Raw genomic sequence first — 16928 nt, 5'->3', positions numbered from 1 at the left:
CTCTTACAAAGTTATAATAATTATTTTAATTTATATGCATATAGTGCATAACAATAAAATATTTGTAAATTTATATCTTTTTGTGTGATAATAGGGTGTCTACTCAAATCTTTTTAAAAAAATTTCCTGATTTTTTAGGAATTTTTGTTCAAAATTCCAGCTAAAGAAAATGTTGTAAAGATTTTTTTGTGTAAAAATTTTTTAAATAATATTTTGTTATATACATTTTTTCATGTTTTTTGTAAAGAAAACAGAATTTCTTAAGTTTCAAGTGCTAGATTTACAACTGAAAAAGAAATAACTTTTATAAACATTTTTCACTTGCATAACATTTCCACTTTTTATCATTAAAAATTATAATTTATATTATAGAATATATACTGCATATTAATACTTGATTTAAAGCATTGAATATATAAACAGAAAAAGACAGATATATTTTAAATACATAATTTAACTTGGCGGACAAACTGCTTAAAATGAAGAGAAAATTTTTGAAAAAACCCCAATCATATTTCATAAGAATATCCTGTCTGATTTTTCCAAGCATAAAATAAATTTGTGAATATGTCAAGTTTATTTTTCCAAGGAGTAGACACCCTAATAAATTATATATTAAATTTTTTATTTCTCTTTCTCGTTAGACTAAAGAAAATGGAAGGTTCTAATTACCAGAGCCGCTTGTTGAGGAATCGGTGCGATGCCGCCGACGTTTGCCGGAGTGTAATAATTAGTCGGACTAACTGGCGGCGAAGGATAAGGCCAATAAAAAATAGGCGGTGGATACGGTGTCGCGAATTGCGGTGGAGCGCGAGGCAGCATCGCGGTAGCAGGCGGAAATATCGCCACTGGAGGCGGTGGCAACATCGTGCCTCCTATAGAAGAAAGAAAACGTGTAAGATTCAATGTGCACGATTGGAGGATGATCCAATTAGCCAGCTCGATTAAATTCAACACGCGAGTAAATGAAAAAAAAAAATAGGCTCTCGTTTGATTTATAATTTTCTTGCGATTCTCGCGGATACTTGTTTCTAATCGCGACTCGCGGGCGACTTCTTCGACTTCTTCTTGTAAATCATGAATCAAAATATCGCGTCTCAATTTTAGCAATTATTGTTCAGAAAAAAAAGAGCTTCTCTCTTAGTACCCATGATTGTCCGTTATGTATGTACAAACGTAAAGAAGAAAATGCCCACTATGTAACCACTCCACAATTACGACGAGTAGTGACATCGTGCAGATCCGCAGAGGTTTCTAGAAGCACACAAAGCGTTTTCATTATTCAGTACCAGTAATGCGCCAGTAATACAATCGACTATACACAACAGCGTTGTCCGCACTATAAAAGTTAATAGTGAATAATTTTTAGTGGAAAATGACCACTAAGATTTCCTAAGTTCGTACGCTGCACGATTTCACTTTTAATTAGACTGGTCTTGTACGGTTTGAGCAAATATTTCATGGAGCGCTATAATTGAATTAATCAGATTACAATATAGAGTGCACGCAAGACAGTATTTTAAATTTTTTAAATAGCTCATTATATATTAGAGAATGTATTTTATAATGCACATTCAATATTATGAAATATAATCTCCCTTAAGCCTCCTGTTTATCCTGCCCAGAACGTACAAAAGCGCAGTCATATCCAAAGGAATAATGACTTGGACTTGGCCTACCTGGAAGCACAGAAGTTAGTATTTGTAGATCCCGCTACCATAACAGAAATCGACACTGCACCATTGTAACACGATGTATAAGTATATATATAATGTGTATCCGTATATATCTATGTATGTATGTATGTATGTATGTATGTATGTATGTATGTATGTATGCATGTATTATGTATGTGTGTAATATATGTAATGCAGCACCAACTTGTGATTTCGCCCCACTGCCAAATAATCAGATACACGCAGATTCTCTCTCTCTCTTTCTCTCTTTTTTTCCTCCCTCATTTCTCTCTCTCTCTTTCTCTCCTTTCTTCCTTTATTTCTCTCTTTCTCTCTCTCTCTCTTTCTCGTTTCCTTCCCTCTTTCACCAAGCAGAAAAGCCCCTTTGTACGCAACATTTTAACAACTGTTATAAGTATGGCTTATATAGTTTCTTCTCTTTTAGCCTGTAAAATATAGTAAAAAATTTTTTCTCCTATAGAATTTTTTTCAGTGATCTCATTCATCAAGTATTTATATATACATTTATTTTACAATTATAGTTTATGTCAAACAAAAGGAATAAATATGAGAGAAATTACTTTAATGAAATTATCGTGAATATTTGAAACAAAAGTGAATAATAAATCGTAAATATTACACAATTTGACGTGGTTTTGTATTGCATCAAGTAATTTGCAAGAATATAGGAGAAAAACGTATAATATACGATGTGGAAAATAGATAAGATTTGGCAGACTACTATTAGTCTTTAAATAAATAGATCAACACAGCTGGAATGATCAGCGTAGCAAAAAGCAATGACTCATTAGGCATTGACCACATCCGATTTTAATAAATTGAGAATTTAACATCTCAAAAATAGCAATCGTAAACAAATGTGAGAGGAGAGAGAGACTTATTGTTAGAGAATCTTTAATCTTCCGACTAGAAACAAAGAGAAAGAAGATTCACGTACAAAATGTCAGAGAAACAGAGAGAGAAAGAGAAAGGAAGAAAAGAGTAAACCATGATAAAAAGAAAGATTTAACAAAAAAACAAAGAGAACCATCCAAAAAAAGGGAAGGGGAAAAGGGGGAAGGAGTAGAGAGAAAAAAAGGAAAGGGAGTGAAAGAAGAGAGAGGAGGGAGGGAGAGAAAGAGTTATATAGAAATCTCCAATTTGTGTGTGATCTGTAAATACCAAGATACCTGTGAGCCCAATGGAAAAAAATGTATAGAACGTAGTAAGACATAGTGGTTGCAATCTTCGCTGATCTTTCTTGGAACAAGAGTTATGATCGCTCAATGATCTTAAAGTCTATATGATAAACTGTTCTTCCTAATTCCATTATTTAAATACTATGTTTCCCATACTCAAAATACGCAAAAAATGCGCATTGTGGAAAACGGAATACGCAAAAAGTGCAACCATCGGACAAGGTAATATAATCTCAGGGTAAGAGTCCACCAGCCCGGCAAGCAAAAAGATATATATCTCCACAAGGCACATTTATTAAACATGATCGTTTTCGACCGTCGATATAAAATCATCGATATACAGAGTGTATACAGGAAATAAAAAAAGAGAGATTATACTGAAATGTCACATGTGTGAGTGTGCGTATGCATAGATAATATGTATATACTACGTGCGTGTGTTGTTTCCTGTATCTTTAAAAAAAAAGTAAATTGCAATAAATGATCATTTTCCATAACATTACCGCTAAAGAAAAATCTATTTAAAATTGACCAAACAATTGTGTTATTAAATGGACATCCGTCGATTTTGCAAAACACTATATATATATATATAATGTTTCAAACCAATAACATAAATACATACATACATACATACATACATATATGCATGTATATTTATGTATATATGTATACATATACATATACGTTTATATATACATATATATATATATATATATATATATATATATATATATATATATATATATATATATATATACACATGTGTGTGTATGTGTAAATATATATGTATATGTGCATGCATTTTTATGTGTGTATTATAAATATATGTGTTTATATATATAATATGTATGTGTACATATTCGTTATGTTGCATGTTAATTATTTTGTTATGCTTAGAACATTTGCGCGCGCGCTCTAAACACTTATACTAAACACTCTGAGATGCACCCCTATGGAACGATGCGGAAATGACATTATTAGTGTATATCGAGATCCCTCATCGTTCTATTTGCATCCACTACATATCCGATATTTGCATCTACACAAATAGCTTGATTTGGTTGCACACCAGTCCATTTCGCATCGTCTCGCTGTTGCTATGTCTATGATAAGAATTAGATAATGCTATGTAAAGTCAAATCGAGTGATGTGGTCCCGATATTTTTCAGGATTTCAGAAATGCACGATCCAATTATATAGTAATCCCGGGACGCTAATCAAAATGATTGACAATATTGCCTCTTCATTATTATTATGAAAATTTCTTTTTCCTTTATTCAATTACTGACAACTAATAGCGTATTATATCTTATTTCTTGTAAAGTTATAGATAATATTGAATGGTAGTCATTTCACTCTGAGCAGCCCGAGATTAAAGAACAATTATTTACTGTGTAATTATGCTCGATATTCATTTTCTTTAAAAAAAAATGAATGATCCTCAATTATTTTCAAGTAATACATTTTCTCGAATGAATACGTTAATAGACAAAAACCGGATTTAAAATATCTAATGTATATAATGGGGCAGATACTTTTCTGCAGTTGTTCTATGAAAATGAAACTAAGATTATATATATATACATATATATATAATGAAAATATATATTATTATGTAATAATAATATATATTATTATTATACTTGGTTGTAAATACTATATGATTTTATTGTGTCTCTTTCTTGTGGAAAATAAAATAATTACATAACGCGTTGCAAAATGGAAAAACTTATAGGATGATTCGAGAGAAAGAAGAGCGAGGAGAACATTCTTGTACAGAATGATTCCTGGAACAAGTTATCGACTTATAACGTCGTATAAAGAAAAAATATATATAGAAAGACTGGGAAAAAAGACCGAGAATTGTATGAGAATTTCGTATTTCGCGAAATAATAGTTAAAATATAGAAGGAAAATATATTCCTCCACAAAACCACATGACATACAGCCAAAATCGCATATCTGTGAACATTAGATAGAAGAATAATAATAACGACCGCTTCTCTCATATCGATGTATCTACATAGCTATTATTCTAGTAATATTGATAAAAAAACGTGGCAAGAGTAAGAAGTGAAATTACTAAAATAATAGTTTGCGATCCGTGCAAAAAGAATCAAGATCGACTACGCATGTGAGGATCATTATCTTTTTCTCTTTTAAAGGGCGTTAATTACGATACCAATGAAAGTTCTCAGTTATTGACATGGCAGTGCGTATATCTATGTATATATAATATCAGCCATCTACAAGAGTAAAATCGGTAAGGTGCATTTCCGATGAAGCCGTTGCTCAGTTATAGTACATCATTCTATCCATCTGTGTCTCAATGATCTTACCAACTACATCATCACAAAAGTATTAAAGGCCATAAGTCATAGCTATGAAAGAGTAAATACCGCCGACACCACAGTTAAATCACAAGCCGCGTGAGCGTACAGGACCGATGTTTAATTCCACTGTCTTCGTTCCCCATTATTATCTCGGATAGTTTCCAAACCAATCCGAATATTAATATACACATATACACACTCACACACGCCCGCACACGCACGCATACACACACATACTCGGTATATCCCGTTATACATGATTGAATTAATGGTGTAGATCATTTTCGTATACGTCAATATGTTCGTTAAATTAATAACGAATATACTAATACACATTACATGACATGTATTAAGTGCAATAAACGCTACATATACGTGCGTGTACATATTTTTGCCCAAAATTATTATATAAAATAGAGCAAAATAAGTTTTGTGTGTAAATAGAAATTAATTTAATCATATAACTTCTTAGAAATTAATTCATATATAGTAATTGTTCAAGATGAAACTTATATGTCACAACTATAGAGAGAAAAAAGAAAGACAAATTCGAAATTAATTAACAGTGAACTGTCTCATATTCGTTCGCGAATAATTTATAGTGAAATTTTATTTACACACATATACACACACAGACTGTAACATACATGCGCGCGTGATAAATTCAACGTGTATAAAAGAATCTGCTATATATATATACTATTTTAGAGTTTCCAAATATGTAATATCGTATGGAATGTTTACTAATACACTTACATACTATAGTAAAAATATTTCTAGCAAAATATATATAAATTATTACACACGCGCATACACCAGAGTATATTTAGTGATCCAAAGAAATCAATATTGTCAAAGAAAAAATGTATATGTATGTGTATATACGTATATACATATACACATACAATATAAATTGTATCTCTGACCGATTTACAGGCTTTCTTTGGATTACTAAATATATTTTTTATTCTGTAGTTTTCACTGCAGATACCATTAAGAGATATCAGACATTAAAGTCATAAGTATTTGTAATTATTATTAAATAACAATATCATAATTATAACGTAAAATAACGTAAATAATTAGCGTAAAATGTTATATTTCATATTAACAAAAATTTTTAACAATTAGTCAAAAAATCACAGACTTTAATATCTGATATATCAATAAGAGAATATGTTTATTCTTAAGTAAAAAGTATCTCTGACAACAATTTTAGTGCTCCAAAGAAACCTATTAATTTTTGATAAAATTCAGAAACTGGCGTAATTGACGTATGTATGATAATTTTGAAACACTCTATAATATGTATATGCAAAAAATACATATACATAAAATTTAGAGAATTAGGCAATATGTTTTATATATGTTTATGTTACTTTAAATAAGGCACTTTGCTGCATTCACGTAAATTTTTAAACGTGAATTTTCTATGACATGATCTCTCTTAGGCACTCTATGAACACGAATTCTTCGTGAATTACAAAAAAAAGAATATATGCGCACGCTAAGTAGAATTATATCATATATATATCAATATAATTAACATGCTTACTAAAATTAAGTTTGCTGCCTAAATGCATTAGGATAAGAAAAATAAATCGGATTTCGCGGAATCATTTTAAGTACCATTGTATAAGTAAATGTCCAAATATTTATAAAAAAAAAACATTTCAAAAAATGTAATTAGTATTTTCTATTATTTGAACAAACGTTGTAAATGACGTTCTATTAAACTTCGGAATATGAAACGGAATGTCACGAAGATATCGCGAATAATATTTATTCGCTAAGAATATTTATATATAAATCCGTTAAAAAATAAGTCGTAACAATTGACGATCTTTAACAATAGTAGCAACAGCGAATGTATATATTTCGCACAAATTAGAAATTCTCATCCAGCAGAGAATCCTCAGTGGAGAGACGAGATGATTATTATAATTCTTCTTTTATGAAATCCTAGAAGAATATATAAAAACAAGCTAGAGACCGAATATAGAGATGCAATAATGCATCAGATCTGGGGATAAAATTGAGCTGGGTAAGGCAAGCCGGGCGTTGTGGTCGGAGCCGGCGCGTGAAACGCTGCGGCCGGTGCGTGCCAGGTTGGGCGTTTTGCGGCGACGCTATTCGCCGCGTTAGCAGGAAAAGTTGCATCCCACGTTCGTTTCAAGCTTATTATTGAGGCCGGATTTAACGCCGGCGTAGCGGCCATAGCAATTGGTGCCAATAACCCATGCGACGTCGGCGCTCGCAAAATAGGAATACGGGGATGATGGGGATGAACGTTGAAAAGCAAAAATGGCGTTGCCGCCGCCGCTGCTGCCGCCGAGGTTGCCGATGGCGCATGAAACGCCGCATGAGCGGCCGCGACCGCGGCGGCCGTCGGAGATGCCATCGCGTAGGCAGGAATCTGAGCGATCGGGTTCGGGCTTTGTAAAGCCAGGGACTTGCTCGTGGCGGCAGCGGCAGCGGCAGCTGTCGAAGGCGAAGCAGGGGTAGTCGAGGTAGGACACGAATTCGACGCCAAAGCCATCAACCATAAATCCTGATTCCTAATAGCCTGCGCTTGGACGGCCTGCGCCTGGGCGGCCTGCGCTTGCGCGTGCTGCGCGGCTTGGGCCTGTACCAGAGCGTGAATGTCCCATAGGGATGATGGCGGTGGCTGCGCTGTCGGTACCGGTACCGGCATCGCTGTCGGCGCAGACGGATGTGTGAAGGTCGCGGAAGTTTGTGTGGTCAACGTACCGGGTGATAGTAGCGCCTTGGTCGACGGCGGTGTTACCGCACCTGTCAATACCAAATTCATATCGTCGCCGCTGCACTGGAACACTTCGATGTACCGTTGCTTTTTGCCGTAGATCATATACCGATGGTGCCGCTGCGATGCGCACGCATATGCCGATGCCTCGCTATCCATCTGAATGAATGCCTCACCAGACGGTTGACCCTGATAAAACAATTTCAAAGAATATATATAGAATAATTCTCTCAGTACAAAAGTATTTGTGACCGAAACGTAAACATTATATAATTTATACCTGCGCATTGTAAACCATATGAACACCTTGGTAGACGATATTTTTGGAATGTTCGCCCATAAATTCCAAAATATGCTCTACGAGCGCTTCGTAAGGTAAACCACGGAGTCTAACACAATCCTTACGTGTGCCAGAGGTAATGATATGTTGAGGGAGCAAGGGTGGAAGTTGTGTGATAGGTGGTGGTGGTAGTATTACTTGTTTTGGATCAGTTGCTCTATTTAGGACCTGTATATGATAAAATTAAAATATGAGATTTTATATTTTTAATTGTTAAGACATTCATGTGCTTATTGCACCTACTTGTTGCACTTCTGCAGTTGTACTTCGAAAAAGTTCTATATATCGACTACCAATACAGTCTCTATGTTTGCTCAGAGCCTTTACAGCATCTTCTTCCTTCGCAAATAGTACAAAAGCATCACCTGTTGCTCTACCATCAGGTTTTTTTACAAACAACACTCCATCTTCACCATCTAACACTTGACATGGTTTTTGTCCGGATTGAAAAAATTCCAGCTATAGAAAAATTACTGACATTGTACATATAATAGAAAAAATGAGTAAAATATATATTTAAAAAATATATATCCTTTTATATTGAATTTGAAATTATTAAATAATTATATACCACTTGTTTAGCAATGCAATCATATGGCAAGCCCCTCATTCTAACGATAACTTGAGCCCCACGTGATAGAAAAGCATGCGCCTCCCCACTCGTACCGCCAGCAATGCCAACAAAATCTTCTCCAGAGGCCTTGTAAACCTCTATGTAACGTGCACCCATATGATGTTTATGTCGTTTCAGCGCCATGTCTCTATGTTCTTTATTAATAAATCGTACCAATGCCTCGCCGTTACGTCTTCCCATAGGACTTAAACAAAGAGCTACACCACCTCTAAAAAAGTTATTACACTATTGTTAGAATATCATTGCACAGTGATATCACAGCTTCTTTATTACAAATAGTTGTTAGAGAATTTATAAAGTAAATAAGTATAACAAGTATTAGAGACATTCTCTCTGACATTTAATTCTCAAAATTATTGTTAGATCCATATAGTGTACGTAAAATCCATAACTCCAGATAGTGCTAATGCTATCTTACTATTTATAACAGCTATAAGAAAATTTCCTCAAATTGCACTTGTTATATCATATGGAAAAAATTAGAATAATATTTGTGCATTTAAGTGCATTATAGAAATACAACTATCTCAATTACCTGCTTCACATACATCCATGTGGCTTGTGCATAAATACCAATAGATATATTATATAGAGAAAAATTAATTTGATTCAACCAAATACATTTCATTAGTTGTATTTGATTTCGTTTCATGAATCTTAAAAGTATTTACTTACATATACGTACTTACTTGGCAACATTTAATCCACGAAAAAACTTTGCAATATCTTGATCTGAAGATTGCCAAGGAAGACCACGTGCTCTTACTACACAGTCATTGTCTACCTCTTCATCCTTAGAACTAAATATAAAAATTTCATTATTAGATCAAATAATCAATATTATAAAAATTAACGTCAAGATGTAGAATTTTCAAACTTACCATATACCAGGTTCTAAGACAATGTTAATTACTTCTGGATTTTTAAAAACGTGACCTGAAAATATGTACATACATATATTTAATTATTTTGTAATTATAAACCTATTAAATAAATAAAAAAATACTAATTCATGTTTATATATTTCAAACAAATTTAGGAGGACACATATGTTTGCAAAGTTAAATATGTCTTTTTGTAGCAACAATATAATTTTGTAACTACAATATATACTTTTTGCAATTTAACTTGTATTTTTACAATATAAAACGAGTATGAATTTGTGTACCTTGAAAAGTGAAAAAGAAAAAAAGTCATGATAAAAAAAGCATAGAAAGAGAGAGTTGTGGAAAGATCTCGTGATTTAACCTTAGTAATCGATAAACCTTAGAAATACATATCTTTAACAATTTATTAGCGGGTTCAAATTCGAGCTTACATACGCGAAATGACAAATTTTCGAGTAAATTCGTCGATGCACTGTTACTCGAATTACAAAAACAAACTATGAAACACGTTTAACAGAAATATACAATGTGTACGAAACATACGAATACACATGTACCACGCGTTGTATATCACCATAGAACATATATATACATATATACTAACTATCCCATTAATAAAAGTTGTACTCTTTTAATCTGTACTGTTTACACTGCACTTTCTACACTTATCTTTTTTTTTCTCAAGCTCCACCCAACGATTGAATATATGATTACCTTATATAAAATGCGAAAAATGTGAGAAAACGCAACAAGAATACAGATCTGACATATCACCACTCATATAAAACTCTGATGATTCATGTGGGAATTCTTGTACGCGACGTTTCAAATGTTGGATTTATTTAAATTATTTAACAATAGGTACAGGTCATTGTTTAGCAAATACTCTGGCAAAGAATGGAAATTTCCGTAAAAACAAAATCAGAATGTATTACAAACGTAAGTCCGATTCCAAGTTCGCGATAACGCTTTCGGAACTTGCGCTTATTGCGTTTCCTCTGTAATTCTATATCCGTCAGTTTGTGTCTCTGCTTTCTCATACCTGCACGAAATGATTATTCGAATCGCAGATTCAGCGAAATGTGTGCTGTCGACAAGTAGAATTCATTTCGAGGAATGCACATGGATAATCAATCATTATTTCTCCAATCGTCCATTTGTAAGTAACTTTGTTTAGTAACCTTATTTCTCATTTAAAATGCAACAAATAGAGGATAAATTATATCAAAAATTATAACAAGAAAAAAAATCGTAAGAAAAAAATTTGCAAACAGAATAAACATTGTTTGGATGTTTTTGAAGAGATATGTTATATTATGTAATAATATTTATCTACAAAAATATGTATTCAAAATTACTAAACAAATATTTTTGAATATTTTTTAACAATGCTAAAATTATAAATATTATATTTTACAAATATATCTGACTTATCACATAATAAATATCCTCTGACTTATCACATAATAAATTTTTAAAGACAATTATAATAAAAAATGTTTTTTTGCAGATAACGCATAGGTTTTTATTTTAAGAGGAAGGGGAAGAGAAAGAGTGAGATATTTAAATATACTAATGTATACGTTAGTTGTTTAAATTATTGTTAAATGTATAATATCTTATTAATATAGCAGAATAGAAAAATACGCGGTGTCAAAAGCGCAATCAATTTCTTCTTCGCATACATATCGCGATAGCACGTGGTATTAGTATATATTAGTCAATGACGTAATTTTCAGTAGGTTGAGTGTCACTGTGATAAGAAAGCTATACGCCAACAGTACTAAACTTAAAACACAGTTTGACCTACGCTCTTACTTAGATGTAGCTAGAAGAGAGATTATATTAGAATGCAATATAATAGGTATAACAATTGAAAACCATTATTTAGAAATAGTTCAATTGTTAAATCTCGTCAAAAATTTAGAAAAACTTCTTGGCATATCAAACAAGCAATATTTCTTTCTTTAAAAAAAAAACAAATTTCTTACAAAAAATATATTCCGACGAGAATATTTTCCGCATAATCAAAAATTACATAAAGCTCTTTCAAGCAGAATAATTCAAGAATTTAATTATCGACGCTATTGCAATCTTCAAGGGCATCATCATCGTGCGTAAACATACTGCATATTATTTGGAGAAATGCATACACAATGTTACATCGTGTATATGTATGTATGCACGTAACTTTTATCTTATAAACGCAAAGTAAAAAATAAAAAAAAAAGAAAGATATGTGCTTCCAAGAAAGCAGATGTTGCAAAATCAAAATATAAGATTCTTTTTCTCTTCATAAATTGATATATTTTGATAAATTGATCTTCTCTTTCTCTTTCTCTCATCTTTCAAGATTAGATAAATTAAATTAATTAAATTCTGTTTGTTTTTTCTTCTTAGGAAAATTGAAGAAATATAGATATATTTTTTGTGCATCCCCATGATATTGATAGAGCACGCACAATTGCAGTATTCGACAAACTGATACTTATTAGCTTACCATCTTTAATCATTCTCTGTATCACGCTCATCATGTCCTGTATTTCTTTGACATGAAAATCATTGTCAGTATTAGGCGGCAGTCCGAAATCTGATTTTCAATTGTCAAGGAAAAATCTGTTCGAGTACGATAAAATCGATTTTGATATCGTAATGTTGGCGCGTATATTATTCGCTTACGTTTTCAAGAAGTTTCAGGAATATTCGAGTTCTTATATGACCTTTGCGCTATATGCTGACTCAAATTTATCAGAAACGGGAATCGTACAAAACGTTTGCAGAATTTTACATTTTCTTTTTCTACCGTCAAACCCCTTCATCAATGTTAATAATATTCGAAATATAAATGCGGAGTGAATGTAATATAAATAAAAGGAAAATATGGATAATTTCGTAGTTTCTTGACAAATGCAAATATAAAAACTTGTAACTTTGCATTTTCTTTAAAAGATGATGTAAGAAATATAAAAATGCTATCTGAAAAAATAATTATTTTCAAACAAAATGAAATATATAAAATTATGTAATCACAACTTTGTATCTTTGTATCTTTCACATATGTTTCTTTTTCATATGAACTCTGATTATAAATGACATCAATGCTACTTTGCATGTGATTCTAGCATGTGACCTAAATCATATAAATTTTACATAATAATGAGATAGAAGATATATAGTAATACTATATACAGTATAGAAAACAATTTTATCAATATATATTAATATATATGTGTGTGTTAATGTATAAAAGGAAGTAAAATTTGGAACTTTAATTAGACCAAACGAACGAAAGAAATAGTAAATTTTACTATATAACTTAATAAACAAAGTATGTTATCAACATGATCGAGTAAAAATAAGAAGAAAAAGAAGAACGTTACTTAATATCCTCTAATAACTAAATATGTGTAAATGTGAGCGTTAGATAACACGAGTGTCATGTAAATACGAATCACACAGATTAGAAACAAGCATCTAATCGAAAATTGGAATCGTCAAGGAAATCGAAGAAATTGTGTGCATTTTACACGTACACTCACAAACATGACGCGTATTCATCACTAGCTTAATATTATCTATAGAGCTGACCTTTAAACTATGTCTCGATAAGACCGTCATATCGTTTAAACCAAAGTTTTCTCAAGTCATCTGGTCGGTATTGATTGTAACATAAGTATATTTTCTTTTCTCTCTTTTCGCAATTTTTTCCTTAACTACAAAGAAACGACCCAAAAATGTGTCCTGTTGAATGTGTAAAGAAAGAAAAATTGCGTGGAAACAAAATTCATATTTCAATATTTTTGAATTGAAAAGTAAGAAGTCTCTTTGAAATGACATTTTTGAAATTCTAACTGAGATCAAAGTAACGAAAGATTATGTCAGCGATTTTGGTAAAGTATAATGTTAATGGTTAAATATAGAGAACTATTGACATGATGGCATAAAAATATACTCATATCAACTTGACAATATTAAAAGTTTCTAATTTTTAACAAAGCATTTAAAAAATGTATAATAACATGCAGAAATTTCTAAACAAAACTGATAAAATATAAAAGATGGAAAATAAACTATTGTAAACAGAATTGATAAGATATGATAGAAAATATGCTCCAAATTCTTTCTTCTATAGACTTCCGCTTCGAAATAAATTTTCAAATTATTTAAATATGTAAATATATTAACTATATATTAAATATATAAACGTGTATATATGCGCGTGTCCGTGACAAGCTTGTAAAAAATCCAAGTTGTATGTGGATTGACTAATCTCGACGCATTGAACAGGTGAGCGATGAGTCGATCGGTATGCACATGTGTATATATTCGTACACATATTATTTAGAGCCGGCACAAGCAATCTTATTTTATTACTACCAGATGGATACAACACGGTGCAGATATAAAAAGAAAATCAATGTCGCTTAGCTAACATAAATTCGAATTAAGATGGAATTGAGAAAAGAAATTATTTTGATATACCCTTTGATACGTGTATATATGGAGAGAATATAAAATCTTGAAATAAATTTCATCCATAAAATACCCTACGAATAAAATGTAAGAAAGTGATAAGAGCGACAGGAGCGATAGGATATTGATATCCTTATCGAATCAGAGGTGTGACTTTGATAAAAAAAATAAAAAATTCAGGTTGATTAACTTAATTAACGTAATTAACATAAAATTAAAAAAATTAGAAAATTAAAAATCTATCAAACTCGAAGAGCACTGATAGATAAGAGAATTTTATTTTTCGAAAAACTTTTCGAATGCAATTAATGATTCGATATTTGAATACAATCTTCCAATCATCAAATTCCAGAGACAAAATTAGAACATACCTATCTACGATTTTAATTCCAAACATCGTTGAAATGCATGCGTTGATGAGACCAAAATAATTTCTGCCACTCTATGGAGGAAGATGTTTCGACTCTCTGCTACAAAGATTGATTTTCTTAATCCAAAATATGATCCATGTGATAAATTTTCTCGCTTCGTATAAAAATGGAGTGAAGACAGTCGAAGATTCGTCACAATCTTGTTTGCTTCATCAATGGAGCGCAGCAACGATATGATACGCGCGTTCGTACTTTATACGACCGCAAAGATTACTGATTCCAGTTAGGACGACGATATCGTCGAAGACCGAGTGTCTCAATCGGACTTTCGTCGCGCCGTCTGGTGGCTATGGGATGCGAAAGTCTTGGATGTAGAAATTAACAAACGATGCAACAAATGTATTTTTTTTTGCATCAGTCATGCCACAATGTGCATTACGCAAAGTTAGACCGCAAGATTGTAAAATGCCACCACGCCATGAACATTTAACCGTTATCAATGCAACAATATCGACAAAGATGATGTGGACTGATATTAACATACAATACTATGGAAAATTTTCTAATTAACATAGTGCATTGCGAATCAATGCAGACCGATCCCTATATCAAATAAAATTTCATACACATTAATTATTTTATAATAATGACTTTCTCATAACAAAAATGTTAAGAGACTAATTAAGTCACAGATAATTAAAAATTAAGAAAATATTTTTGAAAATAATAGTATTCCCCTAAGAATGTAGCGACGAGTTAAAGAAATTATTAAAATTGCCAATAAAAATTATCTCGTAATTTTTACATCTAATATTCTAAAATAGAATATCAAAGATGAAAAAATTATTATTAATAAATTATGATGAGAAAATTAATACACACATATATTAACAATTTTTAACCAGTTGCATGAAGTAGCATTAATGTCAAAAATAATATCATCTATTTTACAGATCAAACACGAAAGAAATTAGAAATATTTGCTAAGTACATAGAAAAGAAGATACAAAATAGGAAAAATACGCAATGAAGTCAGCTCTTACAATTGATAACAATTTCTGCATAAATTTAAAAGGATACATTGCAGCATTTCTTGTATTCCGAGAGTCGATAATTCTCCATAAGACGAATAACACTCTACGAAATCCTTCCGGAGGTCGTGGAAATAGTTATAATGTTCCGGTAGCTCGATATCTTTGTTACAGGCTTCCGGATGTAAACATTGTCTCATCGGCGCCTGGCCATCTACGACGAATCGCGGTTTAGCACCGAATGTGACACCAGACATAGAGATCCACCAAGCTTCAAACTTGAAATAAAAAACATCGACATGAAACTACTATTATATTTGTCATATTATATTAATGCCTTAAATACTATCGACAAAAAAAAACAGTAATCACTAGTATTATTGCCATGATAAATAAGCGCATTTTAAAAAAAAGTAACATATTGCACATTATCACATATTAAATATTGTGAAAATTTAATAAATTTATTGTTTCTTCTAAATATCTCCAAAACTTAAGTATAATTTTCGACTCTTTTTATTTAATTTCTATACTTACACACACACATTAGCTTTTTAAAATCGGAAAATTAAGAGATTATTAGAAAAATTATTAACAAATATAAGAAAGAAAAAATATTAAAAGATGATATGTCTTAAATTTCTTATACATATTAATGAAATTTTCACAAGCATTTATGTAAAATTTCATTCGGATTGACTCATTTACATGTTATTTACCTAAACTTACGACGAAACATGATTATCAAAGATAAATGCCTATAATAACCGAAACATTTCTGTGTTCGTTCGTAAAAATTATGAAGACTAGAGGCAGTAGCTATAGAAATAGAGTCAATTCGCCTGGAGGGAATATTTATTTCGTGATCAAGAAATGTCGCCATTGATAGTCGCCGATGGTGTTGTAAGCAGACCTGAGGAATTTTGCCCGACAGTTTTGTATGATGACGGTATAGATTATTTTTCGGTATTGAGAAAATAAATTACGAAAAGCATGACGTCATCACAATGTTGCATAGAGAACTGTACAACTTTGCAAATATGCTAATTAGACTGGTCTATGTGTAAATAATCTTAACATTTTTAAAAAATAATGTGTAAATAATCTTAACATTTTTAAGAAATAATGTGTATTAATGCATATGAAAAATAGCGAAAAATGTATAACATTGTGCTATATAATATGGTACAGCTGCATCATTTATACGTAGTAGTGTT

The 16928-nt window shown here is 31.6% G+C and overlaps 1 protein-coding gene and 1 long non-coding RNA gene across 4 annotated transcripts in view; one reads left to right on the top strand and one right to left on the bottom strand.

The window, feature by feature from the left end:
* LOC145964481 (RNA-binding protein fusilli) overlaps positions 1–16928 on the bottom strand; it is a 47476-nt gene that overhangs the window by 4785 nt on the left and 25763 nt on the right. For 2 of the 3 annotated variants that reach the window (XM_083087305.1, XM_083087295.1), the window contains exons 4-11: positions 15761–15989; positions 12337–12426; positions 9831–9885; positions 9639–9749; positions 8887–9157; positions 8559–8774; positions 8256–8483; positions 3628–8164 (exon numbers count right to left, since the gene is read on the bottom strand). In XM_083087305.1, coding sequence (XP_082943431.1) covers positions 7229–8164; positions 8256–8483; positions 8559–8774; positions 8887–9157; positions 9639–9749; positions 9831–9885; positions 12337–12426; positions 15761–15989 — 2136 coding nt within the window. In that variant the 3' untranslated portion in view covers positions 3628–7228. Of the gene's footprint in view, positions 1–672; positions 876–3627; positions 8165–8255; positions 8484–8558; positions 8775–8886; positions 9158–9638; positions 9750–9830; positions 9886–12336; positions 12427–15760; positions 15990–16928 lie in introns of those variants that run through there. The other variant, XM_083087313.1, reaches the window with a different exon arrangement.
* LOC145964551 (uncharacterized) lies at positions 10557–11365 on the top strand. Its single transcript, XR_014436505.1, has 3 exons — positions 10557–10775; positions 10907–10995; positions 11347–11365. It is a non-coding gene; the product is annotated as an uncharacterized LOC145964551 (long non-coding RNA).

The sequence above is a fragment of the Camponotus vicinus genome, unplaced genomic scaffold, assembly GCF_025532165.1.
Source record: "Camponotus vicinus isolate PSW18456_S1 unplaced genomic scaffold, iyCamVici1.0 SCAF_1, whole genome shotgun sequence".
NCBI lineage: Eukaryota > Metazoa > Arthropoda > Insecta > Hymenoptera > Formicidae > Camponotus > Camponotus vicinus.
Note: the sequence above shows the minus strand (reverse complement) of the source record. Positions and strands in the feature narration are given on the sequence as shown.